General features: G+C 36.5%; 1 protein-coding gene across 18 annotated transcripts in view; it reads left to right on the top strand.

Moving 5' to 3' along the window:
• LMNTD1 (lamin tail domain containing 1) overlaps nt 1–18,377 on the top strand; it is a 369,615-nt gene that overhangs the window by 71,874 nt on the left and 279,364 nt on the right. For all 18 annotated transcript variants that reach the window (XR_011439998.1, XM_070271086.1, XM_070271077.1 and 15 more), the window contains 2 exons: nt 13,372–13,470; nt 15,047–15,222. Coding sequence is in view for 12 of the 18 variants with exons in the window: in XM_070271086.1 (XP_070127187.1) it covers nt 15,187–15,222 (36 nt within the window). In the remaining 6 variants the exon portion in view is untranslated. The remainder of the gene's footprint in view (nt 1–13,371; nt 13,471–15,046; nt 15,223–18,377) is intronic.

Raw genomic sequence — 18,377 nt, 5'->3', positions numbered from 1 at the left:
AATAAATTAATTTTTAACATCTCAGCCTCAGAGGGTGCTAAATAAATATTTGTTGGATAAATTAATGAATTAATTAATGAAGCTGACAAGTTAACAAATTGTTCATTCTTGAGCAGAAAAAAGACACTGACAAAAGATTAGGGAAACATTTTCAGGGACTGTGAGGTTTTAGGCAGGAAACTCGTGGGGTATAGGCCGTGTTTCCATTGCTTCTCTTTCTTTGGAGTAAGGCATTTGAAAGATAGAGAAACCTCTGGGAAGGGAACTTACGGACAATGCAGTCAGTGTTGATGAAATGGGCTTAGATACCTGGACCATGACTTAATATCCTGGAAAGATAGGCTCTTGGCTAGAGTGGTATGCCTATTGCAAAATGGGGAAGAGCAAATATGTTTTCCCAAAGGTTAGCTGACCTGTTCAAGAGGGCTCTACATTGAAAATGTAGAGAAAGCAAAATAAACTCTCAGATAAAGCTATGATGCTGATTCCTTTGGAGGAGAACAGAAAGGACATGGAAAGAAAAATAAGGCGGAAGGAGCTTCTCCGTGATGCACATCAGAAAATAATTAGAAGAAACTGAAAATATTACTTAGACATTCAAATACCAAAACAAATGTAAGACACATGGGTTGTAAATAAAATGAATACACATTATGACATGTATACATATATAGAAGCTAATGGGAAATACTAAGACTTGTTGGAAATATTTTCAGGAACTAGTTTATCTCATGCATCAAATAAATAAACAATAACTAACAATTTGATAGGAGGGAAGGTATAACAGTACAATATGTCAAGAAGATATACCTTTAAGGAAATCCACAAAATATATACCTTACAGATGGATAAAAGGGAGAGAAATGATGTTGAACTGACCTCAGGGAGGAGACAGATGATGTGTTCTTGATATATTTTACAAAACTGGCACAGAATCAAGATACAGTAGTAATGGGGACATAATCTGGCCATCTGCTGGAAGCCTCAGTCAGCTAACAGAGCATCTGACAAGTTCTTGACTTGCTTGATGAAAATTCTCTCTCCCAGAGGGTGAAGGAAAATGTCGAAACTCATCCTAGAAGTGGCAGAACTAGTATGCTAATATTTTGTACTTTTATAAAAAGGAAAAGGAAGAATGTATCTGATTACGCATTTGATGTGTTTTTATGCTCATTTAAAAAACCTCTATAAGGACACAGAAGAAAGTGGTAAAATTAGTGGTCTCTGGGAAAGGGGACCGGAGGCTGGAGAACAGGGATATCAGAGACATTTTACTTAGTTTTACTTCAGAAATTTTGAACTATGGAATTCTGCTGCTTATTCCAAAAGATAAATTAAAATAATCAAAGATGCCCCCCCCCCCAAAAAAAGTAAGAAAAGATTCCAAAACCACATTCATTCTTGGTAACAGACAAGGATGCTTTTAAGACATAACATTTTGCATAAACCCTTATTAAACTGCTTATATTGTATTGCAATAATATAATATGAGTAGATGTCTTAAGCAACCTACCAGAGTAAGCAGAGCATTGCCTGCTGTCTGTGAAATGTCATGACACATGTGGAAGGCACACTGAGGGCTCCCTCTCTCCTGCTCATGCCTTTGCCTCCCTCTAAGTGGGGTGTGCACTTACCAAAAGTCAGTCGTGTTTGTCCTCAAAGCTGATTATGTCCCTTGGTAATTTAAAGCATGTAATTTAATTAAATTTCAAATTGATGAAATAGTAAGTGTGGAATGAAAGTAAGTTGTTGTTTCTTGAGAATGTACTTGAATACTTTGGAATGACTATAAAAATGAGTTGCTAAAACAAGTGCTATCAGAATAGGTATGAGCAAGACAGCTGTAAAAGACTGGGAAAAATCACAAAAACCTAAAGGGTTTCAGTACTCAGATACAAATGTAACAGTGTTGTTACATTTTTAGTCTATCTTAAATAAACTGAAACTAGAAATTATGATGATGTGCTGTGGCTCTGCAGGAAAGACCACGCAAAATCCCAATCAGCAGTTAGAGGAAAGGACCCTATGCCTAAAGTTTGGTGAGTGAATGTGTACTTAAATGTTTAAAGTTGAAAATCATACAGTTCAGTTAGTTATGTGTTATGATTCTCTACTTTAATAGTTTTTGTTTAACCAGCTGACCAGAGACCTTATTCTGTGTTGGCCTACGCATCTGACTCTTCCACAGGACTGTCAATTTCTTTAGAAGAGGGGGCCCTATCTTGTTCATCTTTGTAACCCCTGTGCACCATGTGGATCTTAGTTAGAACACAGCAGATGATCAATGGATGTCGAGTAATGAATATGCCAACAGAAGTGAAAGTGTTGCATGTTTTTGCTTAGTCCTGATACTGGGGAGTCACCAGTCCTGTCAACAAAACTTGAGAAGGGTAGAGTGAAAACAACATGGGGGAAACTGAATTCTAGAACTGAGTGAAGAGAAAGAATATCCAGGCTAATGGAAGGAGCTAGAAAATCTCATCTTTGGTCAGTGTAAGAACTAGAGTATTGAAAGTCAAGGCCAACAGAAAATGACAAAGAAGCAAGAGGAAAAGATCAATATGTTAGGAGTTCCAAGCAAGAGTAAGTTCACTTGAAATTTTAAGACCACGCCCCTTTCAACGTTTCTCTACTGAACTTCCAGAGGAAATACTTGGAGTTTTCGAGAGATGAAATTCTGGAAACTATTTAGCTAGACCTAATTCTATAGGAGTTTGTTGGTAGGGGGAAATGAAAGATTTCTTGGGAGAAAATAACTAAGTCATTTTAGAGTTTGTGATAACCATGGATGGGGGAACTTTAGATGCACGTAAGAGACCAGAATTTCCCAAAGTGTGTTCCATGGAATACGAGATTACAATGTTACATTCTCTATACTAATTTTCTTGTTTATTTGTCCTTTATTCTCTGTCTCCCTTTCTAAAGTGCAATCTCTATGAAAAAACTGGCTCTTTTGGCCTGTCTTGCTTGTTGCCACAGGTCTATACTCTTAAATAGTGCCTAGCACATATTAGCTGCTTCAGGAATATTTATTAAATGAAGGTCTGGGGAACAGCATGGAGAGGCAGGAACTTGCACCATCCCAGAAACAGCAGGGGCAGAAGTTCACAAGCAGGATCACAGAAAAAAGTCACTATGAGGCAGGAGGAGGCAGCAATTACCGAAACTCCCACCACCAAATGGGGTACAGTATTTTCATTTCTAAACTAGAAATAAAATGAGCTCTTTTTGTGTGTGTGTGAAGAAGATTGTCTCTGAACTATCTGTGCCCATCTTCCTCTATTTTGTATGTGACCCTGCCACAGCACAGCTTGATGAGCGGCGCATAGGTCCACACCCGGGATTCAAACTCATAAACACAATCAGTGGGCCATCAGGCCGGCATCAAAATGAGCTCATTTTTTGCCTACTACAAGGCACTGTGATAGAGATGCAAGAATCAGGCATGGATGCCTTAGAGACGAGTGGTGACATTATCAGAAACAGAGAAGACATCTCTCTTTGGAAGTTGAAAAAAGCTCATTAGTTACTTTAATAGAAATTCTCTTCTGCTTTAGTTTATAGCAAAAAAAAAGTCTTAGCTGGTGAACACAGTTTTAATAATTTTTAAATATTAAAATATTTTAAATTTCAAAAATTTAAAACAAAAATTAAAATCAATTTAAAAATGTCTGAGACCGGGGCTGGCCCCATGGCCGAGTGGTTAAGTTCGTGTGCTCCGCTTTGGCAGCCCAGGGTTTCAACAGGTCGGATCCTGGGAGCAGACATGGCACCACTCATCAGGCCATGTTGAGGCAGTGTCCCACATGCCACAACCAGAAGGACCCACAACTAAAATATACAACTATGTACTGGGGGGATTTGGGGAGAAGAAAAAAAGAAAAAAAAAAAGAAGACTGGCAACAGTTGTTAGCTCAGGTGCCAATCTTTAAAAAATAAAAGTATGAGACCATTTCATAGTAACTGGAGGAGTTACTATATCATTCCTCTCTAAATCACTCAAATGAAAAGACGGAATCATTATACAATCAAAGTATTCTTAATTAAAGAGATCATGTTCATATCATAATCTTTCCTAAAATGACTAAGTTGTGAAACTAAAGAAGGAAAGCAAAAGGAGTATTTCATGCCTTTGCATATATAATTCTGCAGAGAGCAGTGGCTCTCAATTCTCCTAGAATCACCTGAGAATTTGAAGGACAAAACCAACAAGCCACACCCCAGGCCAATTAACTGAGAGTCTTTGAGAGTAGGGCTCTAGCATCAGAAGGTTTCAAATGCTCCCTAGGTGATTCCAATGCGCAAAACAGCTGGGGACAATGAAACCCAGCGATGCTGTGGAGAGGAGAACAGGAGACTGGCTTTACCACCACCTTCTATGAAAGTCAAAGTGAACTATAGTGAGAAGTTGAAACTTAAATTCACATCCAAGTTTTCAAATCTGAATTCTCTAGATATGACGTTTACATGGAACTCTAACTTAGAATATTATACATTTTTCTCATTAAGGATTCAATGTACCAGAAGTTCGTTAAAGGAAACAAACCCATCAGAAAGAATGAGAATTGGCCGTTAGAGACAGAATATCATTATGCATAAGAAATGGTCACTGTATGCCCAATCAGAATTTTTATCTTTTTAAGGTAAAGATTATGAGAAGCTGACATAGTTTGTCAGGTGAGGTTGTGAAAATTATTTCTCTACAGATACTTGAAATTAAAGTCATGTTATATCTTTTGAGTTGTTTAAATTGAGTTCTGCCTGGTGAAAGGGAGACAGACCAGATGATTTAGGGAAACTGTTTTCAAGCCAGTGGGTTTATTTATTTTATTTCTTCATCTGTGATTAAACTTTACTGGAGGATCTTGAAATTGGGTTGATGGTGTCCTGCACAGCAACCGCATGTTCCATTTTTAGAAAGATGGCTAACTGGCTAACAGGCCGCCCAGTGTGGATGTGGACAGATGCCCGTTCTCTGCCTGCTGTGACAGTGTGGCCGGCTTCAGTAAAGGGACGCTCTGTTTCCTTATTTAACTTCTCCCCTCTCCTGTCAATCAGCTTTACCTACACCATCATCCGTCCTCTGGGCCACTATACCCCTCCTCTAGACTGAATACTTCATTATGTGACAGGAACTCACAATACCCCTACAATATAGATACTGTTACTATCTCCACTTTCTAGACTAGAAAGGAGGGTCATGGAACTGTAAGACAACTTTTCCCAGTCAGTCAGCTAGTGAGTGGTCAAGCTACCCTTGGATTTAAGGTTGCTCTGACCCAGAAGGCCAAGCTCTTAAGCACTATATTCTCCTTCATCCTCTCAGTGAGGATGGGCTCCTGAGTCATACTCTGGGCTGCTGCCCCTGGAGCCAGATCCTGTCTACTTAGTCTGTAAAATGGAACACTTCTGCCCTTTCTTACTTCACGCTACATGAATCAGTCCCCCTGACCGTGGACACCACACCTGGGATATGCAGCATCTAGGGAAATCCCACCAAAGGGGAAAACAGGGGATAGGCTGGAAAATCAGAGCATGCCCTGCTGCCCACAGCCTTTGGTTTTGCTCTAAGGGCCATTCCAATGGTACTTTAGTCTCTCTCAGCAATAATCTCCTTATTCCTCCTGGAGAGGGGGTTAGGGTCATTTTCCAGCTCTTCTCATTAGGCTTTCCTTTGTGCGGTGGAGCTGAACACTTCTGTAAGATTTCTCCCATTAGAATGCCCCAAGAACCTTCTCCATAATCAGAAGGTCATGTCTCCCCTTATAACTGAGTTAAAAAATATATATATATGTACATAGACACACATACTTATACGTTTAAAGGCAAGTAATGGCTGTCACCGTTGACTCCCTGGAAGTGTTACAGTTCTATGAAAAGGAGGTGGCTGGCTTTTATCCAGCACTACAAATATTTCAAATTAGACTCATTGATTTATTGAATGCCTTTTCATAATTTATACTAAGAAGCAAAAAGTCACCCACTCAGAACCTGGTTAACTGCCAGGAGAAATAAATGCCACGCTCCTTAAAAAAAGGAAGAGAAAAAAAAGTGGTACTTGTTCTTTATGCTGACTAACCTGGTAAATTGCCCCTTAATAGCTTAAAGGTATCCAGTGGTGCTTAATTAGAACCTAGACTATTTGGAGGCTCAGAACATCTGGCTCTGAGTCACATTAGGCTCCCATCTATTCTCATTTGCATCTGAAGTGTTACTATTCACCTCAAGCGCAGTAGATCTTGTCTGACAAGGCTCACTTAGGTGAAGGGTTCTCTAAAGAATTTATTACCTTATAGTAAAAATATTTTGGGTAAATCATGAGATGATCAATTATATACAATTAAAATGCTGAGAAAAGTACAAGTATGACTTTGAATCAGGGTGCAAAATTTATCTTTGTTACTGACAATTTCAAATATTTTTAAAATAAACTTACTTAAAAGGTTCAGTTGCCCCAAATTAATTTTTTTCAGAAGTGATAAACACATTAGAATCTAGCCACTGGCTAGTGTATGTCTATCTTGGATCTTATATCAGGCTCTTTAGTTGATGATATAAGGATTTTATTGCAAGTAGTAGACACTAGAAGTGGATTCTATAAGTGGTATCGTTGAAGAGAATATGGTAGCAACTGTACTGACAGTTTTTTCCTATGAAGAGGTTGGTAATAAAAGTATGAAATTTACTGGGCCCCAAATCTTAGAACTTTGGAAAATGAACAGGAGAATAATGTTTACTGACCTATTCATTATCATATTAAATTATAAATTAGTTAATACAGATGTTGAAAAGAATGTGTAAAATAGTAATAAAATAAATTTCTATAACAATGTATTTTATACTTGTTTTTAAAAATGTTTCATCACTATATATAAGGTACTATACTATGGAAAGCATCAAGTCAATGCCATAAAGTAAGCATTTTGGACTCAACTGCATTAACAACAGCTGCACAAATAAATTGGATACTGGAGTGTGTTGTTTAGGGACTCAGGTTGATGGAATGCTATAAGGAGGTAGCACAGTGGACATCTGGTATCTTTACCTGCCCAATGTTCCTTCTCCTTAAACATGGCACACCTAATCTTTTTGGGGATCACCCTCCACTCTGAGTACACATGGTTCCAATGAGAGTGATTACAGTGACTATAATTGTTGTCCTCGGGGATGAGGTACATGTTCCAGATCTGGCCAATGAAAATACAAATCCTCTTGGCCATTGGAATTGGTTCAGATTTGGCTACATGACTGTTCAGTCCGTCCCAGCGCTTCAGAACTGTCAGGAAGATGTGCACTTTTGCAACAATGGGGTTGCTGAGTTCATGGGGTATAATGACAAATGAAGCCAATGGTAGTCATTTTTAATGTTATACACAAAATATATGCCTGGAAATAAACCCAAAACAAAGGAAAGAAGAGCTTAGACTTGGAGGACATTTGAACGCTTGGATTTTGCTCTACCCAAAGCTAGTAAGCCCTTGAACCTCCCAGATATGTGAGCTATCATTTTTGGTTTTGCTTAAACTAATATGATACTATGTTTCTGTCCTTAGGAAGAAGGTGTCTTATTAATATGCTTAATTCAAATAGTGGGGGTAATAAGTAGTTAACTTCTAATAGTGGCAGAGAAATGTGGTAATTAGGCAGAAATTTTAAAAGAAAAAATTTATGCGTATGTCAAATAGCACTCGAAGCAAGAATATATTTTCGTTAGACCATTTCCAAGTTTAGATAGGATTATAGAATTTTAGGACTGTAGAGATTATTTCTTTTAACTTTCTAATTTTAAATTTATAAGTAAGTAAACTGAGGTCTAGAAGGAAACATCTAAAATATTCAATAAAGATTATTGACAAATGCCTCTATGTGATTATAATAATGGGGGAAAAATGCAATGTTAAAGGATCTTAAAAGATTTAAATTTCTCAAGGCCATCTGGGAATATTAGGCACCTAATTAGTGTTATTTTTCATGCAACTTTAATCTAGCCAAAAAACTCTCAGGAGTGAAATGGAATGTCTGCTAATTTAAAAATAGTTCATTCCTTTTCCTTAAAAGTGACTTCACACTTCCTTCAACTAGGAAATGTAGATAAAATTTACAAATAGATATGCATCCAAAAACATAAACGAGTTTATTTCATATTAAATATTAATTTAGTTTGTTTACTCTCTAAAGAAATAGTAAGCATTTACCCTGTTGAAATGGAACTTTGGTTAAAATTATAAGTTGACATCATGTTAACTTCAGTTTCTAAGCAACTATCAGTATTTTCATGCTACCAAAGTTGATCAAGTCATTAGGAAAAATGATCAGATCCATTGTTTGGCATCACAGCTGGCTGACTTAGATAAAGCTTTCACTCTTCCATAACCGACTGCTGTGACAATTCGGGCATCACGGCAGAGAATTCGGGGACACTACGTTTGTCTTTAAAAATTACACTTGGGAAAAATAAAAACCAGACAATCTGTATTTTGAAATATGTTTTGTTGTTTATTTCAGTCATTTACTTATTTATAATTGTGAATCTGCATGCTGAGATTACAGGTTGGGCTTTTTATGGGCAGCTTTGAAAGGTTTTAAAGCAGAAGAGGAAGCTATTCGTCCTGTCTTTGAAAAACAACGAAACACAATGGAACTATTTCACACCATATGGAGATAATGTATAAATAGCAAGGGGATTGTGTCAATTTATTATCAGTATAAAACATAGGGCACACTCCCAACTCTATATCTTTTGTGAAAAGGATACATAGTAAAACAAGGCTAAACTGATTGTTAGCTTAGTTACTAATGGTAACAGAATACAGTAAATATACTGTCCTGAAAAAATAAGGTTATCGATTCTCATTTAAAATAATCATGTAAAGCTCAAAAACTTAAAAAAACACAACAACAAAGGATATGAACATTGATCAGAAGAAAATATAAATAGACTTTGAATGAAAAAGACTGAAGTCACTCGTATTCATGTTGGAAATTCCAAGATTAGCAACATCGTTGGTACATAGACCAGTGACTTGAGTTACTGTAATTATCCGGCAAATGATTGACCACTTTGTGTGTTGTTAAAGAGTCAGCTGATTACACGGTAATTATACAGAAACTGTGACCTGGGAGAGCTATTACTAATAAGCATTGAGAATATTACACGAAAAAATACTAATAGAAGCAAGTAGGATTGTTTGTAAAATAAAAGTGCTGGTAGTATTTCCTCTGTTCAAAGGATCAGAGAATTAATAAAATCAATGAAAATCTTCAGAAATTATATGGAACTGAACATGAAAGCCAGCTCAAATATTAACATGCCGCCCCGTCAGGGGCCCCAGGCTAAACCAGGTTTTCCACTGCCGTTGTGGCCTCCATTGTTCCCTTAGCATAGGGCTTGCTAAATGACTTGTTTCAGGTCACGTCCTTCCTTAAAAAAATCCAATAATATAGAGGTGAAAAGAGTTAAAATGAAAATATTCTTTTACTTATGTGTGATTCTTCTCAAAGACTTTTTTGTATACATGCAAACATAGCAGGGCCAAGACTAGGGTACCATGCATGAGGCATCTGGGCTGTAAAATTTAAGGAGTTACGTCCTGAGGGTGAGTGCCTTACGCTTTACTCCGTAGGCACCTCTCTCACTTCCCCCTAGTCCTGGTCCTGAAACATATGCAAATATGTGTGTACAATTTTATACAAATTTACATATAATATATTTAAAGTCAAAATGGGATCATACTGTACATGTGTAACTTGCTTGATTCCCTCAATAATGTATGACAAGTGTCCTTCCATGTGAGTATATATAGATCTATGTCATTCTTTCAACCATCTGCCTGGTATGTTATACTATGAAGATATTCCAACTTATTAAATTCCCCCTCTGTTGATGGACACCTATCATTTCTAGTTTTTGAGTATAGCTAATAATGCTGCAATTTTATACATACGTTTTTGTGCATTTGTGTATTTTGGTAGGACAGAGTATTGTCCGTAGTACAATTGTGCATTCAATAAATAGCCTCGTTTTAAGGGTTGATAGATACAGACAACTTTCCCACTAAAGTGCAGCAATGTCAAAACAAACTTTCTGAGATGATGGAAATGTTCTCCCCCTGTGTTGTCCAATATGGTAGCCACTAGACACGTGAGGCCATTGAGCACTTGAAACGTTGCTAGTGAGACTAAGGAACTAAATTTTAATTTTATTTCACCTAAAATTTTTAGTTGATTGTCTTTGATTTTCTTAGCTTATGGCCATTGGCTCGGTCCTCCATAAAAATACTGAATAATATCTGTGAATAAGCATATTTTCTTTCTTTCTTCTTTTTTTTTGGTGAGGAAGCTTGTCGCTGAGCTAACATCTGTGCCAATCTTTATTTTGTGTGTGGAACACCACCAAAGCATGGCTTGAAGAGTAGTGTGTAGGTCTGCACCTGGGACTGGAACCCGCAAACCCGGGGCTGCTGAAGTGGAGCACGTGAACTTAACCACTACACCACCAGGCTGGCCCCTAAGCAGACTTTTCATGTTCTGAGGTTTAATCAGAATACGTGTCTCACCATACGTGTGACATTTGTTGTTGCTTTCTGATAGATTGTCTTTATCAAAGTAACAGACACAGCTAGTTGGCTAGCCCAAAAGCCATCCCCCATAGCTGCTGGAGAGCCAGTAACTTACTTCCTCTGTTAAGGGGAAGTTTGCTGGTGTCTTAAGAGGGATAGAATTTGAATCCTCTTAAGGGATAGGTGTCAGTGCATATGTGAATGCAGATGTTGGCAATTCTCCTTAGGGAACTACATCCAGTCTTGATGCCTAGAGTTGTGGCAGCCCTCCTGATCATAAGCAACCAGCATGAGAACGAAGAGCTGACAACTAAGCATGGTCAGAACACAAGGCCAGAATGAGCCTAAGTCCTGGGTTACATTTTTGGCTCACTGACCCAATTCTGTGACTGTCTGCTTCTTGTAAATAATTGTAAAATAAACACAAAATGTTTTTTATAGCTTAAACCACCATTCATAGAGTTTTCTCTTACTTTCCACCAGAAGCATTCTTAACTGATATCTCAAGAACACTTTTTTCTCTTCCTAGTTTTATGAGTATTATTAAAAACAGAAATAAATATCATAATTAATTGTATATCTTTTCAAATAGAACCTCCAAATAACAACAGCAAACACTTAAATGATGCTTAATATATGGAAGGCACTGTTCTAAATTTTTACATTTATTAATTAATTTAATCTTTACAACAACCCTATGGGGTAGATACTATTATTATCCATATTTTAAAAATGAAGAAATTGAGATATACACAGTTTAGGTGAATTGCCTAAGATCACACAGATAGTAAGTGACAGAGCCAGGATTTGAACCCATACTGTTTGGCTTCAGAATCCTGGGACTTAGTCTATATCTAGTGCTTTCTCTACATTAAAAAATAATACATGGACCATAATATGTATTTCGCAATTCTATCATTATTTTATTATTAGTTGTCTTTATCGTAAGACTGGTTAGCAGAGCTGTTTGCCAGAGAAAGGCAACTACCAGAGCTGTTTGACTAAATTAATGGCAAGTGAATATGAATTAAGTATTTTAATGTCATTTACGTAATTTACTGCTGAAAGAGAGCACCAGTAAAATTCAATTGACCAAGCTTCAAAGTAAATCTTAGATTTTCTTACTCAATTTATTTTCTTAAATTAAGCTTGACTTCACAAATTCCTTTCCTAGCCTTTTTTATTTTTTCTTTCTGGGACTCAAGAGAACAATATTCCTTTCTTATTCTTCCTAAAGCTAGAATTAGATGAATTAAGGTAGTTTTCCCCATTTCTTTGACATGTCCTGACTTTGGCCACATTGTCTTATTTTTCCTCCCCTCCTTTGATCAAGGACAGTGGTACTTTTTTCTCTGTTGTCCAAGAAAGTAGCATAGAAACAAACAAAAAAAGAGAACAAGGACTTAATACTCTCATCTACTCTTGGGTTTTTATGTCTCATCTCATGTCCTATCTTTATTGTGCATGACTCAACATATACGGACAATGTCTTAAAATCCTGTTGGCACTCCATAAATCATAGATAGTAACAACAGAGCCTCCTGACAATGGTAGTTATATAAGTAAATGTAAACCTAGATTATCTATGACACAGGGTACAATGGGAATTACTTTTCAGCTTTCCAGAAGTTGACAATAGAAAATTATGTTGATGCTTGATAATCTTTAAAAGCACTTGTTCTATTTTTCTTCTTTCATATTCTTTATGTAGTCACTGGAATCTGGCAATGCCTTTGGAAATACAGCAAATTTAAAATCACTAAGTAGGAGTTGTTCAGAAGACAGTATTAGTGTCATGACTACAGTCTAACCATTATCATAGGCTTATTCTATTTACCATTACCTAAGGAAGATAAGATGTTTTGTGTTATACAATTATAGTGATATATAGTTCATAGATTTATCATCTTTATTATCATTACCAAAGCGATAATGATAATATTACAAATTATAATCATAATTATCACTATTATGTGATTTTTGCATATTTGCCATTTAATGAAATTAATTTTCTAGTGATTCTTTTAAAAAAAATCATTGCTAGGTGTGCAATTAAATGTCATTGAATCTATATAATTAATCTATATTCTGGGATAAACACTATAATCTCAATCGCAAGTAAATCCATCAATTAACAAATATATCTTTGCATGTCTTTGGCAAATATATACACAAGAGATTATATAGATGTTATCTATTATGTAAATATGGATTTTATTTGAGTTCTGCCAGACAGAAACTCAGAAAAATAAAGATGATGTAGGCAGGAGGATTTATAACATTCACAGGGACAAGGGTAGGGGTGTTTATAATTTTCATAGCCACAGAAGAAAATAGAGAGGAAGATGGGCCATAAAAATGAAAACAGTAGAACAGAGTGAGAAGAAATTGAATAAAGGCAACAAGATTTAGAGATTTGAAAGGGAGACTGAAAACTATTGCTTTGATATAGAATGCAATGGAACCAAATAAAGAACAAAATAAAAATAAGTAGGTGAAAAAAGGAGACATTCTAGGAAATTCAGATAAGGAACTTGAGTTTGTTGGGTGTGAGGGTGTTTGGAAATGCACGTCTCTTCTTTCAATTTCATGCCTGCAGGAGCACATATGAGAAACTAAAAAGAAAACCAAGGCAGGGCCTTTACTGGGGGACTATAAGGGTGTTACTTCATTATTATTACTCCTAAAGGAGTACCACTTCCCATGCCTTTTAGTTTTTCTTGTGTTTCATAATGTTTAGGCAAATTGCATGTGTAATACCCTCATAGACACATCAGGTTTTGGGAAAAAACAGTATTTTCCTCTTTCCTAGGTCAGAGCTTCATGGTGGACCAAGTTTGGTCTTCTCTGTGTTTTTGGACCATTGTCATGCACAGCTTCCTGGGTGAGAGGGTCTAAAATTAAATCTCAGGTAAGAAGGCCTTGGTTCAAATCCTGGTTCTGCATGCTACTAGCAGAGTCACTTATAGGTTCTATAAGCTTCGGTTTCCTTATGTAACTGTAATATTGGGAAAATAATGGTACCTAAGTCAGAGGTGGTAAGATATGAGATAAGCATAGACATGGGATAAGTGAATGGAACATAGTGAATATTCAGCAGCTGATATTATTTCTTTGATATGAACCATCTTACAGTCATCAACTCCATCTTTATCCACCTACTGCTTTCCTTAAAGGCTGAGTATTGTACTGATGAGAAAGCACGCTCTGCCTGACCAAATACTACCTTTATTCTGGGTGTGATGAGGGCATTTACCTAGTTTGCTGGGTTAAAAAGATAAATAATGTTACTGCATATTTGTAATAATATTAAAATTACTATGAATTAGGAAGAGCTATATTTTAAAAGGAACCTGTAATTTGGAACTGCGTAGAAACCAATCTATGTGAACTTGTGACTCCAGCAAGATGAGATTTGGAGTATCACGTGTTTGTGAGGATGCAGGATGCAAGGAGGCAGGGCAGGCAGAGGCAAAGAATAAGCCTCTGGGACCCTTGTCAGCCCAGCTGGGTCCTGCTCTAATATTTGAAAATAAGAGGAGATCAGTCAAGAAAGGGAGGATTTACAGGAGTGCGTGCAGAGTAGTTTGGGCTGACAGCTTAATGGAGTTACCATCCTTTCATTGTTCTTCAGATTATCAAGCTAATAAAGCAAATGCAGATGAATATGGCTTCTGTGGTTGCTACCGCTTAATTGGAAAGACATTTATTAAGAGAGTTGTTTTGGGGTAGAAAGAGCAAGAGATAATTTCTTAAAGGTTGGGACTATGTTTCTCCCTAATACAAATTGTGTCTCATAGTCTTTTACAACTGCAACAGTTTTTTACTCCTGAAAAAATAAAAATCTTACTTTAAAAAGATGATGTATTAAATTGCTTAGACTTATTTTTGCTTTTAAAGTTACAAAGATGCATTAACTTTGATTAAAAGGGAACTTCAAAATCATTCTTTTATTCTACTTATCTTCCTTGTCTACAGACCCATAATGTACGGTCTTCATGAATAGTGTCTACTAGTCCAGAATCAAGATATGCTGATTCCACTGCACTCTCTACAGCATTACATGGCAGACACATTGAACTAGCGTATATATTATTTTGTTCACTTCAACTATATTTAAAGTCTCACCAAAATTTTCTTTCTTCATCTTAGTTATATTAAATAAAAACATAACCAAAGAAAGGCAACTACCAAATCCCTAAGGACTACTGTTTGCTTTTTATTTTTTAACAGAAATAGTTACAATAAAATCAGAATCAGAACATAGATGCGTCACCCAGAAATCTCTCAGCAGTATCTGTAATGTTTCAAACTACATATCAAAGTAAATAGTCTTGGATCATTTTTAACATCTCTGAAGGAATCTGAAGAATTCCTTTATCTTAAGCAACTTGAATAAATATGATTTTGTGGGTTTTTTGCTTGGGATTTTCTCAATGGTCTCAAGGACGATCTTTCTCATCCATTGTCTTGTAATAAAATGACAGGCATTCTGAGAGATGAGAGGCAGGCTGCCCACTTAGAGGCACCATCTCACACATCAGGAAGAGCTCCCAAATTAAGGATCCCAGGGATTCCGTTCAAGCGATAACATGGAAAACAAGCCTGTGCTGCAGAGGTGATCTGGATGCAGGAAGAAATGAAAGACGCCTACAATCAAAAAGTAAGTCTGTAATTTATAGCATGTGCTCTTTGCAGAATTTTAAATGCTATTAGAGATCACTCAACTGCTCTTCTCCTTCAAGGCTGAATCACTGTTAACGTTAACTAAAGAAAAGTGGATTCTATCTCTTGGTCTTAAGAAAGATTGTTAACAAAAAACTTAACAGTTTTTTCTCACTCTCAATGAAAAGGGTAATTATCATACATGGCTTAAATTATTTTTTTGAAATTGAGTTTTATCTTGAAGTCTTGCTCGTCAATTTTCTGGCTATTTGATCTCTCTCCACAAATTTCACGATCTGTAAAACTGAGATGATAATAGTACTTATAAGCACCTGATAATTGTTAAATGTTGATGTAATTATTGTTAAATGAATATGCTCGAGTAGCCTTTCTGCCTTTTTACCTGATGACTTTTGGGTACAGTATGCCCATGTCTGGTAGGTAAAGGACAGTGACATCAACATTGAATGTTACTGTTGGGCCTGGGATTGAGCTAGTTGTTGAGAAAAATGAAAACATGGTCCTGACCTTAGATATCTAAAAATTTATTTATGTGCATAAAATATATAGTAGCAAAATTACTTTCAGTTGTGAAAATTTATTGAACTATATACTTTGTATACTTTTAATGCATATTATTAATCAATAAAAAGAAGAAAAGAATAGACAATTGCTATGGAAATCCTATAATGTGGGGTGTGGAAAAATGAAGATATTTATAGCCTAGTTGAAATTAAAAATTGGAATTAATAGCTTCCAGTTTTTGGAACCACCACATTGATTATAAAGTAGAAGTCATTGTAAGTCACCACTAACCTGGCTACCTTTCTAGAATTGGAGTTGGGTCCCAAACTGGATAAAAATGTATGCCTATTCATAGGACAACTAAAATAATTGGCTGGCTCTGTGTCTTTACACTGTTTGAACATGGCCTCCTAGAAAGTTTCAAGGAAATAAGTCTTACATGGGAGTTTGATAAGTTAATCTATGACTCACCAAAAGCAAGAGAGAGCTTTTCTCTTAACTCTAGCAGAAAAGTCCTGGGACAGAATGCCTGACTGTACTCTTATCATATGCCCATCCTTGAACCTGTCATTGAGCCTTGGGGAATGGAGCTCTCACCTCCTGGCTTGTAATGTTATGGGGAGTGAGAGCGCTGTGACTGACAGTCCCCAAGACTGCATGTTTTGGGGGGAGATTATTTCCTTGAAGGAAATGAAGGTAGATAGACAACTCAAATGTATTCACATAGCATGTAAAGAAGTTTAGACATTCTCCTGCTTGATCAGAATTTCAAAGTGGAGACAAGGGGACTGATTTAAAGATAATTCTTTCAATTTACGTAGGACCAATGAGGACAACAACTATGAAAAAGAGATGTGATAAGGAGAGATCTGACATTAGAATGTGGTGTCTACAGAAATAATCGACTCATTGAAGGCAGAAGGCCAATGAACTAGTGGGAGGACTCCAAGGTAGCTCCCAGATATCCAGTTTGGGTGACTTGAGGATGGTGGTGACATTTCTATTGAAAAAGAAGATAAGAAGAGAAGTAAGTTGAGGCAGGAAGGAAGATAATGAGTTCAGTTTTGGTTATGTTGAGTTGTAGAAAATAATGAGTTGGAAAAACATAAGTAAAACCATACTGTAAAATTTTTAAAAAACTAGATTCTTTCAACAAATCCAAGATTTACATAATTGAAAACATCTACAGAAAGAAAAGAAACATTTCTGGAACATTTGGAACTGATGATGAGAGGGAAGTACACTGCTGGGCCTCGTAAGGCATCTCTTACATAAAGCCACCTCTCTAAGACCAGGAGATGTAGTTGACCTACCTAATACATGAATAAAATGTATTAGACAGAGAAAGAGGCAAAATGAGGAGGCAAAAGAATATGTTCCAAGTAAGGGAACAAGACAAAACCTCGGAAAAAGAACTAAATGAAACAGAAATAAACAATCTACCTGACTAAGAGTTCAAACAAAAAGGCATAAGGATCCTCACTGATCTTGGGAGAAGAATGGATGAACTCAGTGAGAACTTCAGTAAAGAATTGGAAAACATAAAAAAGAATCAATCAGAAATGAAGAATGCCATACTGGAAATGAAAAATTCACTAGAGGGGCTCAATAGCAAAGTAGATGATACAGAAGAATGGATCAGCGAGCTGGACAAAAGACTAGAGGAAATCACCCAAGCTGAACAGATAAAAGAAAAAGAATTAAAAAGAATGGGGACAGTCTGAGGGACCTCTGGGACAAGATCAACTTCACTAACGTCCATATTATAGGTGTCCCAGAAGGAGAAGAGAGAGACAAAGGGGCAAGGAATCTATTTGAAGACATAATAGCTGAAAACTTTCCTAACCTAAGGAAGGAAAGAGACATCCAGGTATAGGAGGCACAGAGAGCACCAAACAAGGTAAACCTAAAGAGGCCCACAACAAGACACATTATGATTAAAGTGTCAAGAATTAAAGATAAAGAGAGAATCCTAAAAGCCATAAGAGAAAGGCAACAAGTTACATACAAAGAAAACCCAATGAGGCTATCAGCTGTCTTCTCAGCAGAAATCTTCTAGGCTAGAAGGGAGTGGCACGATATATTTAAAGGGCTGAAAGGAAAAAACCTACAGCCAAGAATACTCTACCCAGCAAGGTTTTCATTCAGAATGGAAGTAGAGATAAAAAGTTTTCCAGACAAGAAAAACTAAAAGAGTTTATCACCAAGAAACCAATCTTAAAAGAAATGCTAAAGGGACTTATTTAAGTGGGAAAGAGAAGACCACAAATAGGAATAAGAAAATTATTTAAAAAAACACAGCAATAAAATCACTGGTAAAGACAAAAATACAATAAAGGTAGCAGATCAACCACCTATGAAGATAATGTGAAGATCGAAAGACAAAAGTACTAAAATTATCTATTTCCATGATAAGTGGGTAATAGATACACATGTACAAAAAAGAGGTTAGATGTGATATCAAAAACATAAAATGTTGGAGGAGGGGAGTAAAAGAGTAGGGCTTTTAGCAAGAGGTCAAACTAAAGAGACCATCAACTTAAGATAGATTGCTATGCATGTAGGTTATCATATATGAACCTCATGGTAATGACAAACCAGAAATCTATAATACATACACAAAAAATT

This window comes from Equus caballus, chromosome 6, assembly GCF_041296265.1.
Source record: "Equus caballus isolate H_3958 breed thoroughbred chromosome 6, TB-T2T, whole genome shotgun sequence".
In the NCBI taxonomy this organism is placed as follows: Eukaryota; Metazoa; Chordata; class Mammalia; order Perissodactyla; family Equidae; genus Equus; species Equus caballus.
Note: the sequence above shows the minus strand (reverse complement) of the source record. Positions and strands in the feature narration are given on the sequence as shown.